This window comes from Oryctolagus cuniculus, chromosome 2 (genome assembly GCF_964237555.1).
Source record: "Oryctolagus cuniculus chromosome 2, mOryCun1.1, whole genome shotgun sequence".
Classification (NCBI taxonomy): domain Eukaryota; kingdom Metazoa; phylum Chordata; class Mammalia; order Lagomorpha; family Leporidae; genus Oryctolagus; species Oryctolagus cuniculus.
The window spans coordinates 87,601,697-87,624,065 of NC_091433.1; the positions used below are offsets into that span (position 1 = coordinate 87,601,697).

At 51.0% G+C, this 22,369-nt stretch overlaps 1 protein-coding gene and 1 long non-coding RNA gene across 5 annotated transcripts in view; one reads left to right on the plus strand and one right to left on the minus strand.

The window, feature by feature from the left end:
• The window catches only part of ERLIN2 (ER lipid raft associated 2), a 17,649-nt gene extending 2,334 nt beyond the window's left edge, over positions 1–15,315 (plus strand). For 2 of the 4 annotated variants that reach the window (XM_008273999.4, XM_002720788.5), the window contains exons 3-12: positions 221–302; positions 1,339–1,385; positions 3,674–3,735; positions 3,853–3,978; positions 6,498–6,571; positions 6,713–6,771; positions 7,242–7,333; positions 8,884–8,973; positions 10,774–10,853; positions 12,131–15,315. In XM_008273999.4, coding sequence (XP_008272221.1) covers positions 221–302; positions 1,339–1,385; positions 3,674–3,735; positions 3,853–3,978; positions 6,498–6,571; positions 6,713–6,771; positions 7,242–7,333; positions 8,884–8,973; positions 10,774–10,853; positions 12,131–12,331 — 913 coding nt within the window. In that variant the 3' untranslated portion in view covers positions 12,332–15,315. Of the gene's footprint in view, positions 1–220; positions 303–1,338; positions 1,386–3,673; positions 3,736–3,852; positions 3,979–6,497; positions 6,572–6,712; positions 6,772–7,241; positions 7,334–8,883; positions 8,974–10,773; positions 10,854–11,023; positions 11,373–12,130 lie in introns of those variants that run through there. The other 2 variants (XM_017350370.3, XM_017350371.3) reach the window with 2 other exon arrangements.
• A 150-nt stretch (positions 15,316–15,465) lies between these two features.
• On the minus strand, positions 15,466–22,271 carry LOC138848510 (uncharacterized). Its single transcript, XR_011386365.1, has 3 exons — positions 20,029–22,271; positions 17,477–18,488; positions 15,466–15,701 (listed from the first exon to the last, which is right to left on the minus strand). It is a non-coding gene; the product is annotated as an uncharacterized lncRNA (long non-coding RNA).
• Between the last annotated feature and the right edge of the window lie 98 nt (positions 22,272–22,369).

Here is a 22,369-nt window from a genome sequence, read left to right on the forward strand (position 1 = left end):
TGTGCTTAGTTTTCTCGTTCAACAAGCATGAATAATGGTTTTCTGTTTACCCATGAGGCTTCCTAGAGTATTAGGGTGAAGCTAAGTGGGAGGACATGGCTCTGGCCCGTTTTCCTCTGTATTAAATGTTCATAGGGCCAAAGAGACAGTTGGCCCGCGTGGCATGGGTCTAACAGATCCCTCTGACCAAACTGAACCTGCCTCTCTCTCTCCCATGCAGAGGCGGTGCCCTCCTGACTTCCACCAGCGGCCCTGGTTTCCATCTCATGCTCCCTTTCATCACCTCCTATAAGTCTGTGCAGGTATACATGGCTTGTGCGGTGTGGGGGGACAGCTGCAAATTGGGCCCGTTGACTGATGCGTGATTGGAAATTACTTAGCCACTGGATGAGCGAATGCGCTCTCAGAAATTGGCCTGCAGATACATGTACACACAGGCTCCAAGAGCGAGGCTCTTGGCGCCGTACTTGGTTGTTGAACTAGCTGAGTGGGCTCCTTACCTTGGCCCATCAGCCCCAGCCAGGAATTATCTCTTCACTTGAAGACAAAGCCGTTGAAGGATCTGTTCTGAATGTATAGAAGGAGAAGTCAGGTATATGTGTCTGCTTTAAGTCACAGGCTACCGCAACAGATAAAAATAAAGCATGGTGATTTTGCTGGTTCTTATTTGAACCTCAGAAACAGGAACTTTTTTTTTTTTTTTTTTTTTTTGGTGGGAGGGGAGAGGGCAGTTGGACTGGATAGAATAAGATGAGCTGCAGCAGACCTAAAGCCTGGTGGAGTCCGATTGGCCACCTCTGGAGCGGGTCAGCCTGTGAAGGCTGAAACGATTCCGGGAATGACTTTGAAGCTGACAGGCAGACGTCCTGCGGTACCTCATAGGCGTTCTCCTGGGAGTTTCTCAGCCACTCACCGTGCTTTCTGGCCTTCAGAGTGCACTGGGGTGCGTTATCTCATTGGGGTCTGGCGTGGTCCTAAAAATGGGCTGAGCAGGTGTGACAGTCTGAGACAAGCCCAATGGGAGTCTGCTAGTTCTGAACTAGTCAGTTGACAGAAGAGTAGAAGGAAACCCAAGTCTGGAGACACTGCAGAAAAAGCCAGAGCTTCTTCACCAGATCCTTAGTACACAGCTGGTTTACTTGGTGACTCACCTACAGGAAGCTGGGCTAGGCGCCTGGCGTGGTTTTGCATCTCAGCCTGAAAGGAAGGAACAGGATTCGGGGGGGTATTCATGTTTAACACGGGCAAAACTCGACCCAAACAGCCAAGGGCAAGGCCACGTGGGACTCTGTTTGTCACTGCCCACCTTACGGCATTTGGTGTTTCCTCTGTTTCCAGACCACACTGCAGACAGATGAAGTGAAGAACGTACCCTGTGGGACCAGGTAAGGTGCCCAGAGTAACACTTAAGTCCACATAAGTGAGAGGAAAGGCTGGCTGGCGGACTGCGCCAAGAGACCGGATCGGGGAGGCACCCAGTTCTCTGGCCCTGGTGCCCTAGTTTCTGACCTGACCGGGTTATGGAGTACAGTAGCGAACATCATAGAAGGCTTAGGAGGGGCTGGCACGCCACCAGAAGTTAGCACTTACATTAGCAACGGTCCGGCCCGCTGAATGCGTTTAGCAGATACATGACAGCTTGAGCATCGCTAACTGGAGAGCGCCATGAAGGTAGAAGAGACACCCCCCCCCCGCCGCCGCCGCCAGGCAGAACGTCCGAGAGAACCTGTCAGTGGCCCAGCTGAAGGGCAACGAGTGTCTAAGCTGGGATGTAGTGAGCAGGTGAAAGACGCCACATAGACAGCCCACAGAACCGGCCTGCTCTCCCAGCAGAGTCATTGCGTTAGGTGGGGTGCAGGACTGAAAAAGGGGCTCACCGCTGACGGGCAAATGCAGGGACAGCCACGGCGGCACAGCAGGTTAAGCTGCCTTTTCAGAGGGCCGCTTCTCTGCGTGCAACCCAGCTAGCTGCTGATGCACCTGGGAAGGCGGCAGGTCATGGCCCAGATACCTGGACCCCTGCCACCCCCGTGGGAGACCATGACGGAGTTCTCGGCTCCCGGCTTTAGCCTGGCCTAGCCTCAGTTAAGGAGGGAACCAGAGGATGACAGATCTCTCTCTCTCTCTCTCTTTTTTTTTTTTTTTTTTTTTGACAGGCAGAGTGGACAGTGAGAGAGAGAGACAGAAAGGTCTTCCTTTTGCCGTTGGTTCACCCTCCAATGGCCGCCGCGGCCGGCGCACCGCGCTGATCCGATGGCAGGAGCCAGGAGCCAGGTGCTTTTCCTGGTCTCCCATGGGGTGCAGGGCCCAAGCACTTGGGCCATCCTCCACTGCCTTCCCTGGCCACAGCAGAGAGCTGGCCTGGAAGAGGGGCAACCGGGAAAGAATCCGGTGCCCCGACCGGGACTAGAACCCGGTGTGCCGGCGCCGCTAGGCGGAGGATTAGCCTAGTGAGCCGCGGTGCCGGCTCTCTCTCTCTCTTGTCTCTCCCTCTCTCTCTGTCACTCTCCCTTTCAAATAAATGAAGATCTCTGAAAAGGGACACGCAGTGGTGGACCTTGGTTAGAACCTGGTTCAAACCTGGCAGCTGTGGAAGCTACGTGGGAAGTATGGAAGCTACGTATGGAAGCTACATGTTATAGCAGCTCAGGCTGCTGTAGCAGAGCACCACAGGCTGGGCGGCTTAGACCACAGACATTTGTTTCTCCTGGTGCTGGAGGCTCCCACTCCAAGATCAGGGCTGGTTTCTGGGAGACCTCGATTCCTGGCTTGCACGTGACTGCCTTCTTGCTGTGTCCTAGCATGGCCTTGCTGAGCCCGCCAGGAGAGAGAGGGCTCTGATTCAGTGTCTTCCTCTTGTTGTACAGACCGCAGTCCTGTAGGATCGGAGCCTCACCCTTACGACCTGCTTAACCCCAGTGACCTTACTAAAGGTCGTATCTCCAAATAAGGTCACACTGGGCATCAGTATGTGAGCACACAGTTTGGTCCACAACAGGAACAGCTGGGGGAATTTACTTAAGATCTGGGTATTAGATGATACTAAAAATTACTGCTAATTTTCATGATACAGAGGTTACTGTCAGGCAGTGCTTGCTAAAGCATTAAGGTGTAAAATATAACTGCAACTTTGAAATGTTCAGTAAAAAACAAAATCAGTAAATAAGGTAAAGTGGTATTGATGTTGAACTTGGGTGTTGGTATGTAGGTTAGTTGTACTATTCATTCAGCTTTTCTGTGCATTTGGAAAACTGTTTCCTAATAAATATTTGAGAGAATAAGAGTGCTGAACTATGGTGATATGGCCAAAATAAATGGTGATATAGCCAAAGCAAGAAACGTTGACCATAAAATTCCACAATGACCCTGTACGTTCTGAAACCTCTTTTCATCTTTCCCAACAATTGATTGTTCTCAGCAAAAGGCATTGCTGATTCAAAAGATACGAACCATGTCCTTTCTTGCCGACACCCCAAAAAGTCTCACAAGCGTGTTGTAGGAGGTATGAGTTCTTGGGCAGTTGTGTTGTTGCTCCAAGCTCTGGGGGTCTCCTGACCTCCTCTGAGCTCCAACCCCTTTTCTGCCGCGTCTCCCATCCTAGCCCATCCCTGTAGGAGACTGAAGCGTATTGCAGATCTCATAGTGACTTCCGGTGCGTTCTCCCCTCCCACAGTGGCGGTGTGATGATCTACTTTGACAGAATTGAAGTGGTGAACTTCCTGGTCCCGAATGCAGGTACGCGCCCACCGCACCTCCAGCTTCCCCTCCCCAACATGCTCCCCACCCGCCCCACATCTCAGAAAGCCCTGGGACTTGGATCTTCCTGTGCTGAGCCATCTCCTTCCCTCCCAGTGTATGATATAGTGAAGAACTATACTGCCGACTACGACAAAGCCCTCATCTTCAACAAGATCCACCACGAGCTGAACCAGTTCTGCAGTGTGCATACGCTTCAAGAGGTCTACATCGAGCTGTTCGGTGAGAAAGGCTCCTGCCTGTCCCCGCTCCAGTTCGGCTGTGCAGTCACAGAGGGCGCGCCCAGCAGTGTTAGGGTCCTGGAGGAAGATCCCCAGAGCGGCAGAGCTCAGCACACAGGACAGCCCTGGTGGGGTGTTCCCTTCCGGCCTGAATCAGAGGACTGGAATGGAAAAGTGTTCCCACTGGCCCGAAATCCGCCTTCTGCAAAGAACACAGGTCAATTCTGGAAGAACCTTAGAGACGATCCAGCCCCACCATGTCAAAGCGAGGAAGGCACAGCTAGTGGCTGCTTCCTCTCCTGGCTGCCACCTAGTATTTTCACCGAGCCACCCGAAAGTAGGGCACCCAGGGAGTGGGTGATGCGAATGGTGTGGTTTACAGTTAATTCTAGAAGTGAGATGAGAACTTACAGTTCCCCTTACAGTCCCTAGAGCATTTGTGTTTATTATTTTTCCCCCTGTACCTATAGAGGTAGATTAGGAAACACTTTAAAAAAAAAACATGGGATTCTATTGCTAAGTAAACCCCTTTTGTCCTTTTACCTGGTCAGAGCAAGCACAGCCCAACTTCAGCAGCAGAGGAAGGAAACGTTTCCGTAACTCGGAGCTCGTTAGTGATAGTGTTGTTTAAACTTGCTTCTAGAAATTTTCCAGGAGCCAGTGCCAAAAGTCAATGCATTTTTAACCAGTGGTACAACTGCTCTTTTTTTTTTTTTTTTAAGATTTATTTGTTTAGCCGGCGCCGTGGCTCAATAGGCTAATCCTCCACCTTGCGGCGCCGGCACACCGGGTTCTAGTCCCGGTTGGGGCGCCGGATTCTGTCCCGGTTGCCCCTCTTCCAGGCCAGCTCTCTGCTATGGCCAGGGAGTGCAGTGGAGGATGGCCCAGGTGCTTGGGCCCTGCACCCCATGGGAGACCAGGAAAAGCACCTGGCTCCTGGCTCCTGCCAGGATCAGCGCGGTGCGCCGGCTGCAGCGGCGGCCATTGGAGGGTGAACCAGCGGCAAAGGAAGACCTTTCTCTCTCTGTCTCTCTCTCTCACTGTCCACTCTGCCTGTCAAAAAAAAAAAAAAAAAAAGATTTATTTGTTTATTTGAAAAGCAGAGTGAGAGAGAGGGACAGAAGGAGATCTTTATCCACTGGTTCACTCCCCCAGATGGCCACAATGGCCAGGGCTAGTCCAGGCCAAAGCCAGGAGCCTGGAACTCTATCCGGGTCTTCCATATGGGTGGCAGGGGTCCAAACACTTGGGCCATCTGCTGCTGCTTTCCTAGGCACATTAGCAGGGAGCTGGACTGGAAGTAGAGCCACCATGACTTGAACTGGCACTCATATGAGATAGCCTCATTGTAGGCGGCAGCTTAACCCTCTCTACCACAATACCAGCCCTAGGATTCCATGTGCTTTTTAAGAAAATGATGGTAAATTTATTGCTGATTTTTTTATCCCAAACAGTTTTATAAAATATTCATTTTCTCTCCAGCCATTGTTTTAGGACTTGTACCATTAAGTGAACATTTCAAAGCATTTGAAATAGCAAAAGAAAATGGATCTTTAACATTCTCAAAAAGAAAATTAAACCACTAAATTGTTTTTCATTAGAACACTTCTTACTGTCTGACAACCTTGGTGGCTTCGTGAAAGTAGTTTCTTGTTTAGAGGAGCTGAGAGAAAGTGCTTTCATGCTTTTTTCCTTTTTAAATGTCAGTCTTGCTGGCACGCAAGAATCTTGCTTAGAATCTGCATCCATAAAGGCGAGGTGTGTGTCCGGTCCTGTTCCTTGAACCCCCAGGGTCCTTGGGTGCTCCCTCCTCTCAGGACCGTGACCACCTCAGCTTTCACTGGGGCCCCACAGAAGCTTCCTCACTTCCGCCCTGCTGTTCCCAGGGGAACCTCTTTGTGTTTACTCGGTCACATAATTCCACTGGCCTCGATCAACATGACCAGAACAGATGAATAACTTATCAGGAGTTTGAAATGCCTTGCAAAATATTTCTTCTAGTTTCCCATGGCAGGTTCCTGGCCAGGGGCCACAGGTTTCCACCCTGACTCAGATATAATTTGATCTGATAAATAACTGTTCTTATCTTACAGAGGGTACAGGTCATCTTTCCGAAGGTTTGGTGGGTGTTCTGTTTAAATGGACGAACGTGGAATGTAATGGTTATCTCCAGCTGTCAGATGGTCAGGCCCCTCGCTCGCTCAGCGCTCAGCAGCTGAGAGCAGATCCAAAGCGCGGGACATCCAAGCCCTTGCTCACTGACAGGGCAGCTGAGGAGAGTGCTGTCTTAAAACCCAAGTAACCGCGTGCACCAGTTACGCAGCTTCTTTCTTTTGGCCACCACCTGGCTTCTGTGGGCCTCAGCCTGGCATGTATAAGAAGCAGCTGTTCCTCAGAGGCTCTTGTTTGGCCACAGATGACCGAGAAGTGGCCATGGTCAGGTCGCACTCACTCCCCAGACCGCCCTCCCCCTTCTAGCTAACATGCCACCTCCTCTCTCTGGGTCTTTCTTGATTTCAGATCAGATCGATGAAAATCTCAAACTGGCCTTGCAGCAGGACCTGACCTCCATGGCCCCCGGGCTTGTCATCCAGGTAAGCGCTGCCACTCCCTCTGACGTCGCATACCCTCACCCAAGGGACGCCGTTTCTGTGCAGGATGGCGAAGGGCCTGTGGGCACTGCTTGCACTCCTTGCCACCCTCACTCTCCCATCTGTTACTCTTCTGCCCTCCAGGCTGTGCGGGTGACAAAGCCCAACATTCCCGAGGCCATCCGCAGAAACTACGAGCTGATGTGAGTGTACCCTGCACCCAGTTGACCCCCCGCCACCTCATCCCACCCCCGAGTTAACAGAGCTGGGCCAGGCTCTGCAGTTGCTCCCTTCCTGGAGTGTGTGCACCAGGGACTGCGCTGGGAGATCGGGTGGCTGGTTGCAGGCACTGTGATCGAGCCCTGTGGAGCAGGGTGCTTTTACAAGGCCCAGGGGGCCACGTTTGCATTCACTGGCTCCTGCCATAGTGCAGGGAGGAGAGGACGACAACTGAGTGGATAGGCAGGCGTGTCTCCCTGCAGTCCGGTGTTTCATTGCCCACAAATGAGTTACCTTGGGGTGGTGCTGTCCACCCCAGGGCAGCTCTCACCCAGCCGTTGCACGGCTTCAGAAGAGAGTAAGAAATCCCAGACCGTGACTACTGCAGGGAGCACGGAGTCCCTCAGACACGTTTCCTAGTGGCCTCACCGTGGCATCCCTTTCTCCTCTGCAGGGAGAGCGAGAAGACAAAGCTGCTCATTGCGGCCCAGAAACAGAAGGTGGTGGAGAAGGAAGCCGAGACGGAGCGTAAAAAGGCCCTCATTGGTGTGACCGGGGTTCTGCGACCCTGTCTCTGCGCAGGAGGGCTGGGGGCACCAGGGACATGCAGGGGAGGCACAGGCGTGGCCAGACTACTGGGTCCTGTAGAATGTCCCCTCGTGCAGGGCTGATGTCCATGCAGAGTTGACATCATGGCCGGGGTGATGGGTTTTAAGTGTTCACATTGCTTAACCCATTACGACCTAAGTTTTCAGATCTGCATTTCAACACCATAGTAATTGTTTCAAAGTTACCATATGTGATATATTTATTGCTTAATTTAAGTTTTTATAATTGTCCTGTGTATAGGATGGTGGGATATAGTGGGTTAAATGAGAGCAGTCCTTCCTGTTCATTTTTTTTTTTTAAGATTTATTTATTTATTTATTTGAAAGGCAGAGTAACAGAGAAGGAGAGACAGAGGTTTTCAAGCCATTGATTCACACCCCAGATGGCCACAATGCCAGGGATCATGCAGGCTGAAGCCAGGAAATCCATCCTGTTCTCTCATATGGGTGGCAGGGGCCCAGGCACATTAGCAGGGAGCTGGACAGGAAGTAGAACACCCAGGACTCAACCAGCACTCCTCTATGGGATACTAGCATTGACCACGGCTTAACCCACTATGCCACAATGCTGGCCCCATTCCTATGATGGCTAACACTTCCTGGGAACCATGAACCCTGTACATTATTTTTTAAATATTTATTTATTTTGAAAGAGTTGCAGAGAGACGGGGAGACAGGGATCTTCCGCCCACTGGTTCACTCCCCAGATGGCTGCAACAGCCAGCACTGGGCCAGGCCAAAGCCAGGAGCTTCTACCAGGTCTCCCATGGAGGTAGCCAGACCTCAAGCACTTGGCCCATCCTCCGCTGCTTTTTCTAGGTGCATTAGCTGAGAGCTGGCTTGGAAGTGGAGCAGCTGGGACATGACCTGGTGGCCTTGTGGGATGCCAGCATTGTAGGCAGCAGCTTTACTCGCCACACCACAGAGTCAGCCCCAAGCACTGTGCTTTCCTAATCACGTCCTCACACCTACCACGTGAGGTACATACTCTCCTTAACCTCATTCTGTTGAACTGGAGCACAGAGAGCTTAAGTGACATGCCAGCGTCACGTGGGCGTTAGTGGTGGAGCTGGTGTTCAGATCCTGGGAGTCTGGCCCCGGAACGGGTGCTCATAAATCACTACACCGTCTTAACAACCCATCTGACTGCTCCCTAACATGCAGTGCTAGGTAGAAACCTGTTAGGGGCGCCTTACTGCTTAAATTGTTCCTTCAGAAGGACCCTGGTGACTTAGGAGAGGAGTTAGGGCTCGGTCCTCCCTTGGGCCCCAGTCCCCTCGGTGGCCGTCTTGTGCTCACGTGCAGTGCCATGCCCACCAGTCCCCTCCATGTGTGCCCTGTGCACCTGCCCCGGCTGCCTGCTGGGGACCGTGGCTCTCCATCTGAGCTTACCTGCTATTGTGCGTGGGGGCACTCGGGCCGGGGCGGGTGACGTTAACCAGCTGTTGAAGTACCAGAGCTCTGACTTCTCAACTTGCTCTCTAACAGAGGCAGAAAAAGTGGCTCAGGTGGCAGAAATCACCTATGGGCAGAAGGTGATGGAGAAGGAGACTGAGAAGCGGATTTCAGAAATCGAAGGTGAGCAGGAGTGACGTGCGTGCTTGAGTGTCCCTCAGACCCGCTCTGTGGCCAGCCGACGGGCGTGTCATTTCCTGCGCTCTTTAACCTCCCTTCTAGGGTGTCCTAATTGTTCTGAAGCCTCGGCTTTCTGCATGCTCAGGCCGGAGTTTGGAGGAGATTTGGACACCGGCTGGTGTCAGTCCTCTACTCCAGAGAGCGCGCATTCGTCCCCCAGGCCCTGGTGCAGAGCCGTTAGGTGCTAGGCATTGTGTTAGGCAGAAGAAAAGGAAAGTCACACGGTCGCTCAGGGCCCTGCAGTAACCTGGGTCCCAGGGAAGCTGGGGAGCCAGGCCAGGAACCCCTCCTCCAAAGGCAGCGCCACCTCTGACCCCCAAGTCTGCTCGCAGGGACCAGGCGGGGAGCAAGCGTTGAAGACGCGCTCTCGGCACCAGTAGCACTGTCACTGGAGAGATGGGCTCTCGTGGCTGGATTTTCTGACTGTCACCCGCCTTCGATTCCGAAGCCCTTGCCCCTTCCCACCATCCCCCGTTTCATTTCCTGTGGCACCTGACGTCAAGCAGAGCCAGGACGAAGGAGGGGCCACACGGCCCAGCCTCAGGCTACTCTGTGTTAGCTACGGTTGTTCTCATCACCAGGCCTCACACAGGCCCCTTGAGGAGCCCATTAGGAGTTCACGGGTCAGTGGTTTCTCCGAGTGGGCGCTCCTGACAAGAAAACACAGTGCCGTCTCTTAGACATACCTGTCAGCAGGTGCGAGGGCCAGCGCCCCAGCCGCACCGCAGGCTCCCGCTCAGGAACCCATCCACAGACTGCCCTTTCTCCCCAGCCCCTTTCCTACAGATGCGGCCCACGTGAGGCCGGCCTCGCTCCCAAGGCACGGGCACAGAGACCACAATTTGACATCAGCCTGACAGAAAGCCATTCTCAGCTGATCAGGGACATGTATTGCTTGCATTGTGGGATTCAGTAGAATTTTTTCTTTTTCTTTGTATATTTTATTTATTTGAAAAGCAGAGTTACAGGGAGAGTGGTCTTCCATCCATTGGTTTACTCTCTAAATGGCTGCAATGGCCAAGGCTGGGCCAGGCCAAAGCCAGGAGCCAGGAGCTTCTTCCAGGTTTCCTGTGTGGGTACAGGGGCCCAAGGACTTGGACCATCCTCCCCTGCTTTCCCCAGGCACATTAGCAGCATTTTGGATTGGAAGTGGAACAGCCAGGACTGAAACCAGTGCCATATGGGAAGCAGCACCACAGGCCATGGCTTTAACCTGCTGTGCCACAGCACCAGCCCCAGAATTCAGCAGGTCTTAATCCAGACAGGTGTGGGTCTGTACTGCGGCATGGCATTCTCTCAGGCTTGTGTCAGCTGAGTCACTGTGAGTTAGCACAAGAGGAATGAGACGGGAGGCTCTGGACCTGGAGCTGTAGACGGGGTCCTAGCACTTTGCTTCACGGGGATGGAGCCACAGAAGAAGCATGCGTGTGGGAGCAGGAAGCGTCTCTGGGAAGCAGGGCCTCCTGTGATCATGCTATCAAAGTGAGGGTTTAGAGGCACAGCTGCAGACTTACCCAGAGCTACTCCCAGCACGGGCGGCCACTCTCAAAGCACTTTTTCCGCTTGGTTATCCTTACAGCAGCTTGTACAGTAGGACCCCAAGCATGCCGGCAGACTCCCCAGGGTCACAGTGGCAGCTGAGGGAACCGGTGCAGGGACCAGGAGGGGGTCTTCAGAGAGCGTGCGCTTCCTGCAGAACACGTGGCTCGTGCGCTTCACCCAGCTCTGCGCTCTTGCCCTCAGACGCTGCGTTCCTGGCCCGGGAGAAGGCAAAGGCCGACGCCGAGTGCTACACTGCCCTGAAAATAGCCGAAGCAAACAAGGTGAAGGCCGGCACAGCCTGGGGAGGGGACAGCTTGGGGTTTAGGTCTGTATGAAGTTTGTGGGAGAATGGAATCAAAGGTATGAATTTATTATAGTGCAAAAACACAGAAATTCATACATAATTTTTTCAAAATATGCATTTTCCATGTATTGTGAAATTATATTGCAGCCAATGTCATGGCATAGCAGGTAAAGCCATGGCCTCGCATCCCATATGGGCACTGGTTCCTGTCCCAGCTCCTCTACTTCCAATCCAGCTCCCTGCTAAAGCCTGGGAAGAGCAGCAGAAGATGGCCCAAATTCTTGGGCCCCTGCACCCAGGTGGAAACCTGGATGAAGCTCCCAGCTCCTGGCTTCAACGTGGCCCAGCCCCGGCCATTGCAGCCATCTGGCTAGTGAACCAGCAGATGGAAGATCCGTCTCTGTCTCTGTCTCTCCCTCTCTTTCTGTAACTCTTTCAAATAAATTTTTTAAAAATATATTTTATGCACCAAAATAAACTGATACTTTTAATTCCACTTCCACAAACTTTTTGAGGTTCTCTAATGCTGCTTGAGAGTTCCCCGGGGCGAACAGCTGCCCTCACACAAAGGCCCCGTGGCCAGAGCTGAGGACTGCTGGGCTGGGGGAGGACTTCTCTTTGAAAGAGGCCTTCCAAGGGCTTGGGCCCCTCCGTCCGTGGGGGAGACCAGGGTGGAGTCAGCCTGGCCTGCACCTGACTGCTGCAGCCATCTGGGGAGTGACCCAGTGGGTGGAAGATGGGGTGTACTTGTGTGTGTCTGCCTCCTTCCCTCTCTCGCTCTGCCTTTCAAATACATAAATCAGTAAACCTTTTGAAGAAGAAACACAGTCCTTGATGGGAGTTTCGTTTTTGTGTTAAACGTGGAAACCCCTGAGACTCTTGCAACTGTGTCTGGGAGATCTGAGATTGCTTTGTCTCAGAGTGGGGTGAGGAGCCTTTTATCTGCCTAGGGCCATTTGGATACTTCTAACAGCATGTGTGGGCCCTACGAAATGAGCAGCTTAAAAATTAGCCTGCTGTAGATGCGTTGAATTCCGAGGGCCAAACCACATGGTTTTGCAGACCTTGTGAGGCCCACAGACATTCCCCTGTCCCTGTTAGAGATACAGTTACCCTATTGATGGGCCATGAAAAATAGGGCGGTGGGGGAGATCGGTCTTTGACAGAGACCCTCTGCGTGTGAACTCTGAAGGGTGCCGCCCCAGCTTTCTCTACCAGGGCTCCACCTGAGTTCCTTTTTTGTTTTTGTCCCAGCTGAAGCTGACGCCTGAGTATCTGCAGCTGATGAAGTACAAGGCCATCGCGTCCAACAGCAAGATTTACTTTGGCAAAGACATCCCGAACATGTTCGTGGACTCGGCGGGCAGCCTGAGCAAGCAGTTTGAGGGGCTCGCCGACAAGCTGAGCTTTAGCCTGGAAGATGAGCCCCTGGAGACAGCCACGAAGGAGAACTGAAGGCAGCTTTTTGTACAACCCCAGAGGACACTTTCAAGAGATCTTTATTTTTGAAGACGAAACAGAATGCTCCTCCCTCTCACACTACCTTCTCTGACTCTCTTCCAGTTACTGCCTGAAAAAGAAGCAGTGGACCGAAACGTACCCCTTCCTGCAAGGGGCGGGGGCGGGGGTGGGGGTTGGGAGTTTTATTCAGGTAAGTAGGTGACATGACTTCTGATAAGGTTTGTAAACCATAGGTTTGGTCTCTGTCCCTTTGAAGCTGGCTGAATCAGGGAGGCCGCCATTAAGGAGTGGGCGAAACATTGGGGGGCTGCCTCCGGGTGATTTGCTTTCCCTTACCCGGCAGCATGCAGAGCGTGGGAGACATTGGCAGTGAAGGTCCCCACCAGGCACACGTGTGCTGAATATATTTGCCAGTGGGGCCATGGGGCCGTGGAGCCGTGACCGAGGGGACACGTGTCAGTGCACCTGTGAATCGCCTTCCGGGCGCACTTTGCTGAGCCCTCCCAAGGGAGAACTGGTGCTAGGTCTTGCCAGATTTTTTGTATCCTCTGCTCCTTGCTGCAGGGCTCAGAGAGTGGTGGTGTCTGACTACACTTCCAGAGTCAGAGCTTGGTCCCCACCGCACGGTTCTTTTCGAAACTTTTCACCTGTTGTGGGATCTGGTTTTTCTCAGTCTGTCTGTCGGTTCCACTCAGCATCAAGATGACAGGACCTGGCTGCTGAAGTGGGATCGTGCTCTCTGTGAGCCGCCGTAGCACCTGTGTGGCAGATGCTGCCTGTGCCCTGATCCAGTCTCTGTTGTCATGGAGATTGTCCCTCTGAAAAGCTTTGACACTTGGCTGTGAGGAGGAAGGATCAGCGGAGCACCTCTGGCCGGTGCTGGGAGTTGGTCTGACATCTTGGTAAAAGGGAGCCTCTTCTCTCAGTAGCAGGTGTTTCTGAACTCAGGGTTCCGGACAGCCACACACAGGTCAGACTGAGTGTTACATCACCAGGGACAGTTGTGTGGCCGCAAGTCAGAGTTCACACCCGAGTCCCACGTCCCATGGTTGGAATTGTCCATGTCAAAATCCATCCAGTGGTTTTTGTTTTCATTACCAGTTGGGAGAAATTGTCCCTCTGGGAGATTGAGGATGGGGAGAGCAAATATGAAAGAAAGGTTTTTCTTATATTCTAAAATTGGGGCTCATGGGGGAAGTGGGGGTGACTCTGACTTGTACAGTCCGCGAGTTGTTAAAGCAGTGCTCTGGAGTGAACTTGCAAGCCTGTCATACCCTCTGTGACCAGCTTGGGTGTCGGATTCGGTCTAACTAGCTGCCCCAAGAAAACCCCCTGTCGCCAGCCCTCTTCCCCAGGTGAATACTATGAATGGTACTTTTCTGGCTCTGATCCGCCTCATTTTCAGTTCTATGCCCACATTTCTGGCTTACAAGATGGCCTCAGAACTCAGGCCAGCTTGCTCCTGAGTCGCACCAGGTTTGTCAGATCGTTGGGCGTCCTTGGGCCTGTCTAGAAAGATCCAGGGTGTTAACTGCCTTCCTTCAGCCTTGCCCTCCCCTGCTGTAGCTGCCGTGACTTAGAATTCTCACACTGCAGGTCCTGGTCACATGTGGTGCAGCCAGCAAAGCGTCCTTGGGAGTGGCGGGGCTTATGTGCTCCAAAGTCCCTGCAGAAGGTAGCCATCAGGGAAACGCGCCCTTCCCGTGTCAGTGCTGTCGATCTCATGTTACAAGGAACATGACAGGGTGGCCCCCGCCCCCCACACACGTGTCTCTTCCTTGTAGTCTGCGCTCTTGCTGCCCCGCCTCAGAAAAGACTACTTTTCTGTAGTGTGGGACCTGAGCAGGGAGCGCTCCGTGCTCTGCGCAGGCTCTTAGCTTCAAAGGCTCGCTGGTACCGGGAGCCAGTGGCACAGAAGGCCTGCTGCAGCGGCCCCTCCCCTCAGGCCAGCGTCACCGCCTCTTGAAACAGACCATCAAAATGTTGTCGTAGCCATCAGCCTAGATCCGGTGGTGGCCAGTAGTGTCAGAACAGGAAAATCGTGGACGCCAGCTCTTTCTAAGCATGGGACAACGAACCTGTCTGTGCGTGTGTGGCTTTGTTTTTTACCATTGCTAGAAAATCTGCTCTTAGAACGTTTGAATTCTAAACGTGTGAAATGTGATAGCCTGCAGTTTTGTAGGCAGTGCTGCTATTTACCAGTAGAAATTCTAGCAAACGAAGTACCTGTCGATAAAATGCAATTTTTCTGGGAAGGAAAAGTCAACTTTGGCCGAATGTTTGTTACTCATTAAACTTTGCAGAACTGAATCATTTTCAGTACTGTTTTTAATCGCTCTTTAAAAGATCCCGTCAGAATGTTTGCAAAGGAAGCCAAAGTTTGTTAACACTTTTTCTACAACTAAAATAAAATAGATCTGGGAGGATCTGTGATCATATTAAATTGGGGAGGGGAGAATCTTAGCAAAATGTTGACCCAAAGAAAGGAGATGTTTTATCAATGGTCTGTTAGCAGTTTGTGTGGGTCTGTCTTCCATTGAAAGGGAGTAAGTTGTGAGAGTAAGATGGTCATAGTTGCTGGCTCTGGCTGTCTGCGTTTGGGTGAGGGTGAGTTGTATCTTAGCTGGTGGTTCCTGTGTTGCTGTGAATTAACTCGTTTTTAGTTCTAGGCCAGAGGGTTCTAGCCACTGTTTCTGTTGTTTCCTCACAGAGAGAGGTAACAGCCAATCATTTTGTTTGCATGTCCAGTCCTGTTTGTGTAGGCTAAGAGCCCTCTGTTGGGGGCCAGGGCGTGGTGTCCCTCTTTGTAACTGAGGAGCCATTCTTATTATACTAATCATTCTGTAAATGATGCTGCGGGATCCCTTGCCTTGGGTTGATGTTGGAGAGATCATTTGGACAACACTGAAGGTCTTGTGTGAATTGATGTCTTAGCTTTGTTTTTCAGTCCGCTAAATAAATTGTGTCTTTGTATCTGCTTTCTTATTGAAGTGAAATTTAAAAATAGCTAATGTAGGATAGGTGAGTTAAGTTCAAGACTTTCCTAAAAAATATAGTTAGATAAAAATCTATCCCCCTCGTCTACATAGGAACAATTTTTTTTTAAAGTTGCAAATACATCACAATTCTTTTTTTTTTTTTTTTAAGATTTATTTTATTTATTTGAAAGACAGAGTTACAGAGAGAGGCAGAGACAGAGAGAGAGGTCTTCCATCCGCTGGCTCACTCCCCAGATGGCCACAACGGCCGGAGCTGTGACAATCCAAAGCCAGGAGCCAGGAGCTTCTTCCAGGTCTCCCACGTGGGTGCAGGGGCCCAAGGACTTGGGCCATCTTCTACTGCTTTCCCAGGCCATAGCAGAGAGCTAGAACAGAAGAGGAGCAGCCAGGACTAGAACCAGCGCCCAGATGGGATGCCGGCGCTCAGGCCAGGGCTTTAACCTGCTGCGCCACAGCACCAGCCCCATATACATCACAATTCCTAGCCCCTCCTCTAGAGGGGCTCTATCATTTTAAAGAATTCATATACCGCTGCAATACTGCTCCAAAGGACAGAGATATTTTCTTGAGTTCTAAATAACTTTTATTACACTATATTGTGTTAAATAATTATGGGAGATATTATTTTGAGCTAAGTACCTACACTGGGCTGCAACAGACTTGGCTGAAAACCAAAATTGAATTACTGAACTACAGGGCAGGCTATTTCAGTGGACCCCAAACTCACTTGTATATCAGTTCTGCAGGGAAGACCCAAATGTTGCATGGAACATATTAAAGCAAGTATTTATTTATCTGAAGTCCACATTTAACTGGGTATCCAACATTTTTATTTGGTAAATCTGACAATCCTAGCTCAGACTCTCAGGTTTCTTGAATGGTGTTCCCATTCTTCCTGGGTTTCAAAGCCTGCTTCACAAATAATGTGAACTTGCAATTGAATAAGTAAGTTAAGAGCATCATTACAGGAGTCAGATTGCCCAGGTTCAAATCCCTGCTCTACCACTTCCTAGCTGTGTGGTCTTGGGTTAAGTTGTTTTTTGTTTTGTTTTGTTTTGTTTTTTGACAGGCAGAGTGGATAGTGAGAGAGAGAGACAGAGAGAAAGGCCCTTTTTTTGCCGTTGGTTCACCCTCCAATGGCCGCTGCGGCGGGCGCACCGTGCTAATCCGAAGGCAGGAGCCAGGTGCTTCTCCTGGTCTCCCATGGGGTGCAGGGCCCAAGCACTTGGGCCATCCTCCACTGCACTCCTGGGCCACAGCAGAGGGCTGGCCTGGAAGAGGGGCAACCGGGACAGAATCCGGCGCCCCAACTGGGACTAGAACCCGGTGTGCCGGCGCCGCTAGGTGGAGGATTAGCCTATTGAGCCGCGGCGCCGGTCCTTGGGTTACGTTTTTAACCTCTCTAGGCTTTCGTTCCTTCTAAAAATGCATTGAGTGGGGGCCGGCATTGTGGCTTGGGACTCCAACATCCTGTTGGGATGTCCCAGTTGCTCTTCTTCCCATCTAGTTCCCTGCTAATGCACCCAGGAAGGCAGTGATTGACGGCTTAAGTATTTGACTTCCTGCACCCACCTTGGAGACCAGGATAGAATTCCCATCTCCTGGCTTCGGCCTGGCCCGGTCCTGGCTGTTGCAGCTGCTGGGGAGTGAACCAGTGAGTAGAAGATGTATATGTCTCTCACTCCCTGACATCTGCTTGTCAAATAAGTAAATCTTGGAAGAAAAAAAAAAATGAGTTGGGGCCAGTGTTGTGGCGAAGCAGGTAAGGCTGCCGCCTGCAATGCCAGTATCCTATATGGGCACAGGTGTGTGTCCCAGCTGCTCCACTTCCAATCCAGCAGCCTGCTAATGTGCCTGGGTAAGTAGTGGAAGACGGCCCAAGTGCTTGGGCCCCTGCCACCCACATGGGAGCAGATGGAGTTCCAGGCTCCTGACTTCAGCCTGGACCAGCCCTAGCCGTTGCAGCCATTTGGGGAGTAATCCAGGAGATGGAAGATCTCCCTGTCTCTCTGTTGCTCTGCCTTTCAAAATAAGTAAATCTTTTTTTAAAAAAAATTGCATAATGGTCAGTTAGCTATTCTCTAGCCCCTCAGGGACCAAAGAAAAGGAAATTAGGTGGCAGAAATTTTAAATAACTTACTTGCGATGGTGTGGCTCAAGGTTGAAGCAGGCAGAAGTCGTTATCTGCAAATACAAAGTCCAGGAACTCACGTGGAGGACAATTTCTCCTTGATAGCTTCCAGAAGATTCCATGCCATCTGGGGTGGTTTAAATGTCATTGTTCCAACATAAGATCACATGATCTCTAAAGATCCACCCCAGGCCTAGGTTTCTAGGGTTGACATTTCAGAAGCCAGTGGGACAGCATGTTTGCAGAAGGACCGCTGGTCTGGATTCATTTAAAGTGCAACACGGGGATTATTTCCCCATTACTCTTCAGAGCCAAGTAATCAGGCAACGGTAATTTTCTATTATTTTTATCCTTTTTTTAAAAAAAATATTGATTTACTTTTTTGAAAGAGCTACAGAGAGGCAGAGGTAGAGGCAGAGAGAGAGAGATCTTCCATCTGTTGGTTCACTCCCCAGATGGCCACAATGGCTGGAGCTGTGATGATCCAAAGCCAGGAGCCAGGAGCTTCTTCCAGGTCTCCCACCAGGGTGCAGGACCCAAAGACTTGGGCCATCCTCTACTGCTTTCCCAGGCCATAGTAGAGAGCTGGAGTGGAAGAGGAGCAGCCAGGACTTCAACTGGCGTCCATATGGGGTGCCGGCACTGCAGGTGGCGGCCCCTATCCTTTTTTAACATCCAAAAAGAATCACAGTAGGTTCAGAGGGAAACAGTTTTTGAAATCCATATGTTTTTCTCATCATTCGGGGCCTCAGACTATAGAGGTAAATGTTTTAAACATTTGATGGCATTTATGGTGAATAGGTATGCTGTGTTTTAAATTGTTATAAAGTCAGTTCCTCCAGATATTTAGCTTTTTAATCTTGCTCTTTTTCCCCTTGTCCTTGCAAATTATTGGAGTAATTTAAAGACCATTACCAGTGATGAAGTGATTTTGGACTTGTATTTTTCAAAGATTACACGGTAGGGGAGAATGAAAGGTTCAATTGGATGGTTAATGGCCCAGGAAGAAGAAGGAAAGAAACTAAAATAAAACAAAGGAGACAAAAATTAAAAGTGGAATAAATTACTTCAAAAGCACAAGTAAGAGGTCGAGAAATTAGAATGTGGAATGTTAATGGCACTGAGGTCACCATGATATTTTTGTCTCTGCTTCCATTCTTCAAGGTCATAAATGTTAGAGATGAAAAGCATCTTAGAAAGAAATACACAGGAGAGCCTCTCTCTCTCATCCTGGGCTCCCTGGCTTCCTTTACGGAGCACTGCCTCAATAAATGTCTGCAGAGGGGCTAGCCTGTGCTCTAGCAGGGTAAGCAGCCGCTTGCAATGCCAGCATCCCGTATCAGAGTACCTACTTGGAGTCCCAGCTTCTCCTCACTTCTGATCCCGCTTCCTGCTAATGTGCCTGGGAGGCGGTCGATGGGCTGGGGGTGTGTGTGTCCCTGCCATCCAGTGGAACACCTAGATGGAGTTCCAGGCTCCCTGGCCTGGATGGAAGATTTGTCTCCGCTCCTCCCCCCAGCTCCTCCCTCTCCCTCTCCCTCTCCCTCTCTCTGTTGCTCTGCCTTTCAAATAAATGAGTCCTTAAAAAGAAAAGAAAATGTTTATGGAGTGGATAAGGGGGTGGGGAGACAACCTTGCCTTGTAACTCAGAGAGAAGAGGCAGATCTGTTAAGATAGTACTACTTGTCATAGTGACCCATCTCCTAGATTAAACGTTCCTTCGTTCTGCGAGGTATTCGTGATTTCCTAAAGTGTTTTCCAAATACCATGCAGTGATCACTGAAAGCACGTCATGCTCAGCCAGTCCTCTGCACATCCCTTCCCCAAGAGCCCCGTTGTCACCCCTGGACCACTTCCTGCTGGCCAGCTCCTTCCAACTTTGTATCCCTACTACAGACACCTCTTACTGCTCACCCCATGAAACACTATTCTGATGATTCTGAATTTGTTATTACTTTGGTTGGAAGAGAAATCAAGCCCAGAGACTTTATGTGAACACAATTGCTCCTAATGTCTTCAGCAGTCCAGCTTACAGATAACCCAGTAATGTGTACCATCATAAATGACCAGACTCTTCCCGAAAAGATGTCCTTTTGGAAGGGGAAGGGCGCCAAAGGAAAGAGTGTTTAATTTGCATATAATCATTGTTCATACTTAGAATTATCACAATGTGATCATTTCCGTTTTCTTAAACATTATCATTCCTTCACGTTAAGGACCTCTGAACTCCTCTTCTAGTTCTTTATAACATATATAACACACCATTACGCACTGATGTCGCCCTGCTATGCCACACACCATCAGCCCTCCGGTGTCACTGTGTCTTGGTACCTGTTATCCAACCTCCCATTCCCCCTCTCCTCCTCACCCTCCCTAGCCTCTGGCAACCACTAATCTACTTTTATCAAATCTTCCACACATGAGCAAGAACACACAAACTCTGCCTTTCTGGGCCTGGCATATTTCACTGTATATAATGTCCTACAGTTCCATCCATGTGGCCACAAATGATGAGATTTTGTCTTTGTGGACGGTTGAATGATACACACACACAGACTCACCACGTTTTCTTTATTTTCTGTATCTTGGCTGTCACGCTACAGCAAGCATGCAAATGCAGATGGTTCTTCCATGGACTGATTTCCTTTCCCTTGGCTGTACACCCAGCAGTGGGATTGCTGGAGCACGTGGTAGTCCTATTTTTAGTTGTCTCAGGTGCATCCATGCTGTTTTCCGTAATGGCCGTACTAATTCACTTAGGGAGAATCCTCCCTGGTGTCTGTTAGACTTTGTCTCTGATCTTGGTCCTTCCCACCCGGGTGAGGTAATGTAGCACTGTGGTTTTTATTTGCATTTCCCTGATGATTGGTGATGTTGAGCATCTTTGCATACCCTTGTTGCCATTTGTCTATCTTCCCCAAAACAAAGGCCTTCACTCCAAGGACCCAAGGTTCTGCACAAGTGGTTTTCCAAGAGGAAGGCATGTGAAATTCCACCTCTGTTCACAGAGGAAGAACACGGCCCCTTCTTTCCAGAGAGTTCTAAGTAAAGCCCAGTTAGCCCTTTCTCCAACATAACCCCCATCTCATTTCAGTAAGCTGAATTAATATTTGAGAATACAGAATAGTAATTGCAGCCAAAAATGCTTTCCTTAACAAAACTGGTCTCTTTCTACCTGCCTGTGGCACCATTTCACCATGACTGTTAATCTTCGTATGGTGCTAATCTTCATACTGGATGTTTGGCTTCTCAACAAGTTTACAGCTAAAGCATTTGGACTGAGGGACAAGCATGTGGCACAGCAGCTAAAACATTATGGGGTGGGGGTGGGGGTAGCTTCCAAAGCAGCTCCCTGCTAATGCACCTGGGAAAGCAACAAGGCAGTGGAAGACAGAGCAAGTACTTGGGCTCCTGCCACCAGTGTCAGGGAACCAGATGGAATTCCAGGCTCCCAGCTGTGGCCTGGCCCAGTCCCTACATTGCAGCCATTTGGAGAGTGACCCAGCAGATGGAAGAACTCACTCTCACACACACTCTCTCTGGCACTCTTCCTTTCAAATAAAAATACATCTTAAAAACAAACATTACTGGGAATGCCCACGTCTCCTGCCAGAGGTTCCAGTCCCAGCTCTGCTCCTGCTTCTAGGTTCCTACTAATGCACACCCTGGGAGACAGGGGACCATTACTCAGTAGTCACCTACTATCCCCCTGCGAGACCTGGATTGAGTTCCTGGCTCCTGGCTCCCGGCTGACTCAACTCCAGCTGTTGCCAGCATCTGGAGAATAAGCAAACAGGAGATCTCTCTCTGCCTCTCAAATAAAAACTTCAAATAAGAACTGGACTGGACCTGCATGGAGCTCATGGTAGGCACAGGAAATACAGCCCAAAAACTGAGGCTTGTACGCAATTTTAAGAATTACAACATAAAACCATAAAACATATCGTAAAACCATCTCATTTAGTTTACTGCTTGCCTGTTTGAACTCTTAGTTTGGCTATCCTCGGATAAATATACTACTAATTACTGCACGTACAGTGGACAGCGCTGGTGTGAAGGATGACGAGATTAAACACAACCATGTGTGTGAATCCCTGCCGTGTCTCCAGAGTCTCTCTTTTTTTTTGACAGGCAGAGTGGACAGTGAGAGAGAGACAGAGAGAAAGGTCTTCCTTTGCCGCTGGTTCACCCTCCAATGGCCGCCGCGGCCAGCGTGCTGTGGCCGGCGCACCGCGCTGATCCGAAGGCAGGAGCCAGGAGCCAGGAGCCAGGTACTTCTCCTGGTCTCCCATGGGGTGCAGGGCCCAAGCACTTGGGCCATCCTCCACTGCACTCCCAGGCCATAGCAGAGGGCTGGCCTGGAAGAGGGGCAACCGGGACAGAATCCGGCGCCCCGACCGGGACTAGAACCCGGTGTGCCGGCGCCGCAGGGCGGAGGATTAGCCTAGTGAGCCGCGGCGCCGGCCCCAGGGTCTCTCTCTCTCAACAGCTCCTCACAAGAACCCCGACCCATGCACAGCCATGCCTCTCGCTCTAGCACCTTCTAATCCCAACGACTGACCCTGGAAATCCTCAGTGCACAGCTCTTCAAAGCCAAGAGAGCAAACCTGGCTAAGGTATTGTGAAATGCACAGGACAAGCTACAGTTTCTGCCTCAGCAGTCTCTTGGGGCAGACGGCGGAGGTGTCCGGAGAGAGAAGCCCGCGGTGCCGGTGCCAGCGGCCCTCGGCCACGCGCTAGGATGCCCGTAAAGCCGCGAGATCCCCCGGCGGCCAGGCCCGGGCGCGACCTCTCCAAGATGGCCGCCGCCAGGGGGCGGGGCGCCCGCGTCTGCGTGCCCGCCCCCGCGCTGCCAGGGTTTCGATTGGGTGAGGCGCCTCGGCGGCTAACACTGATTGGGCC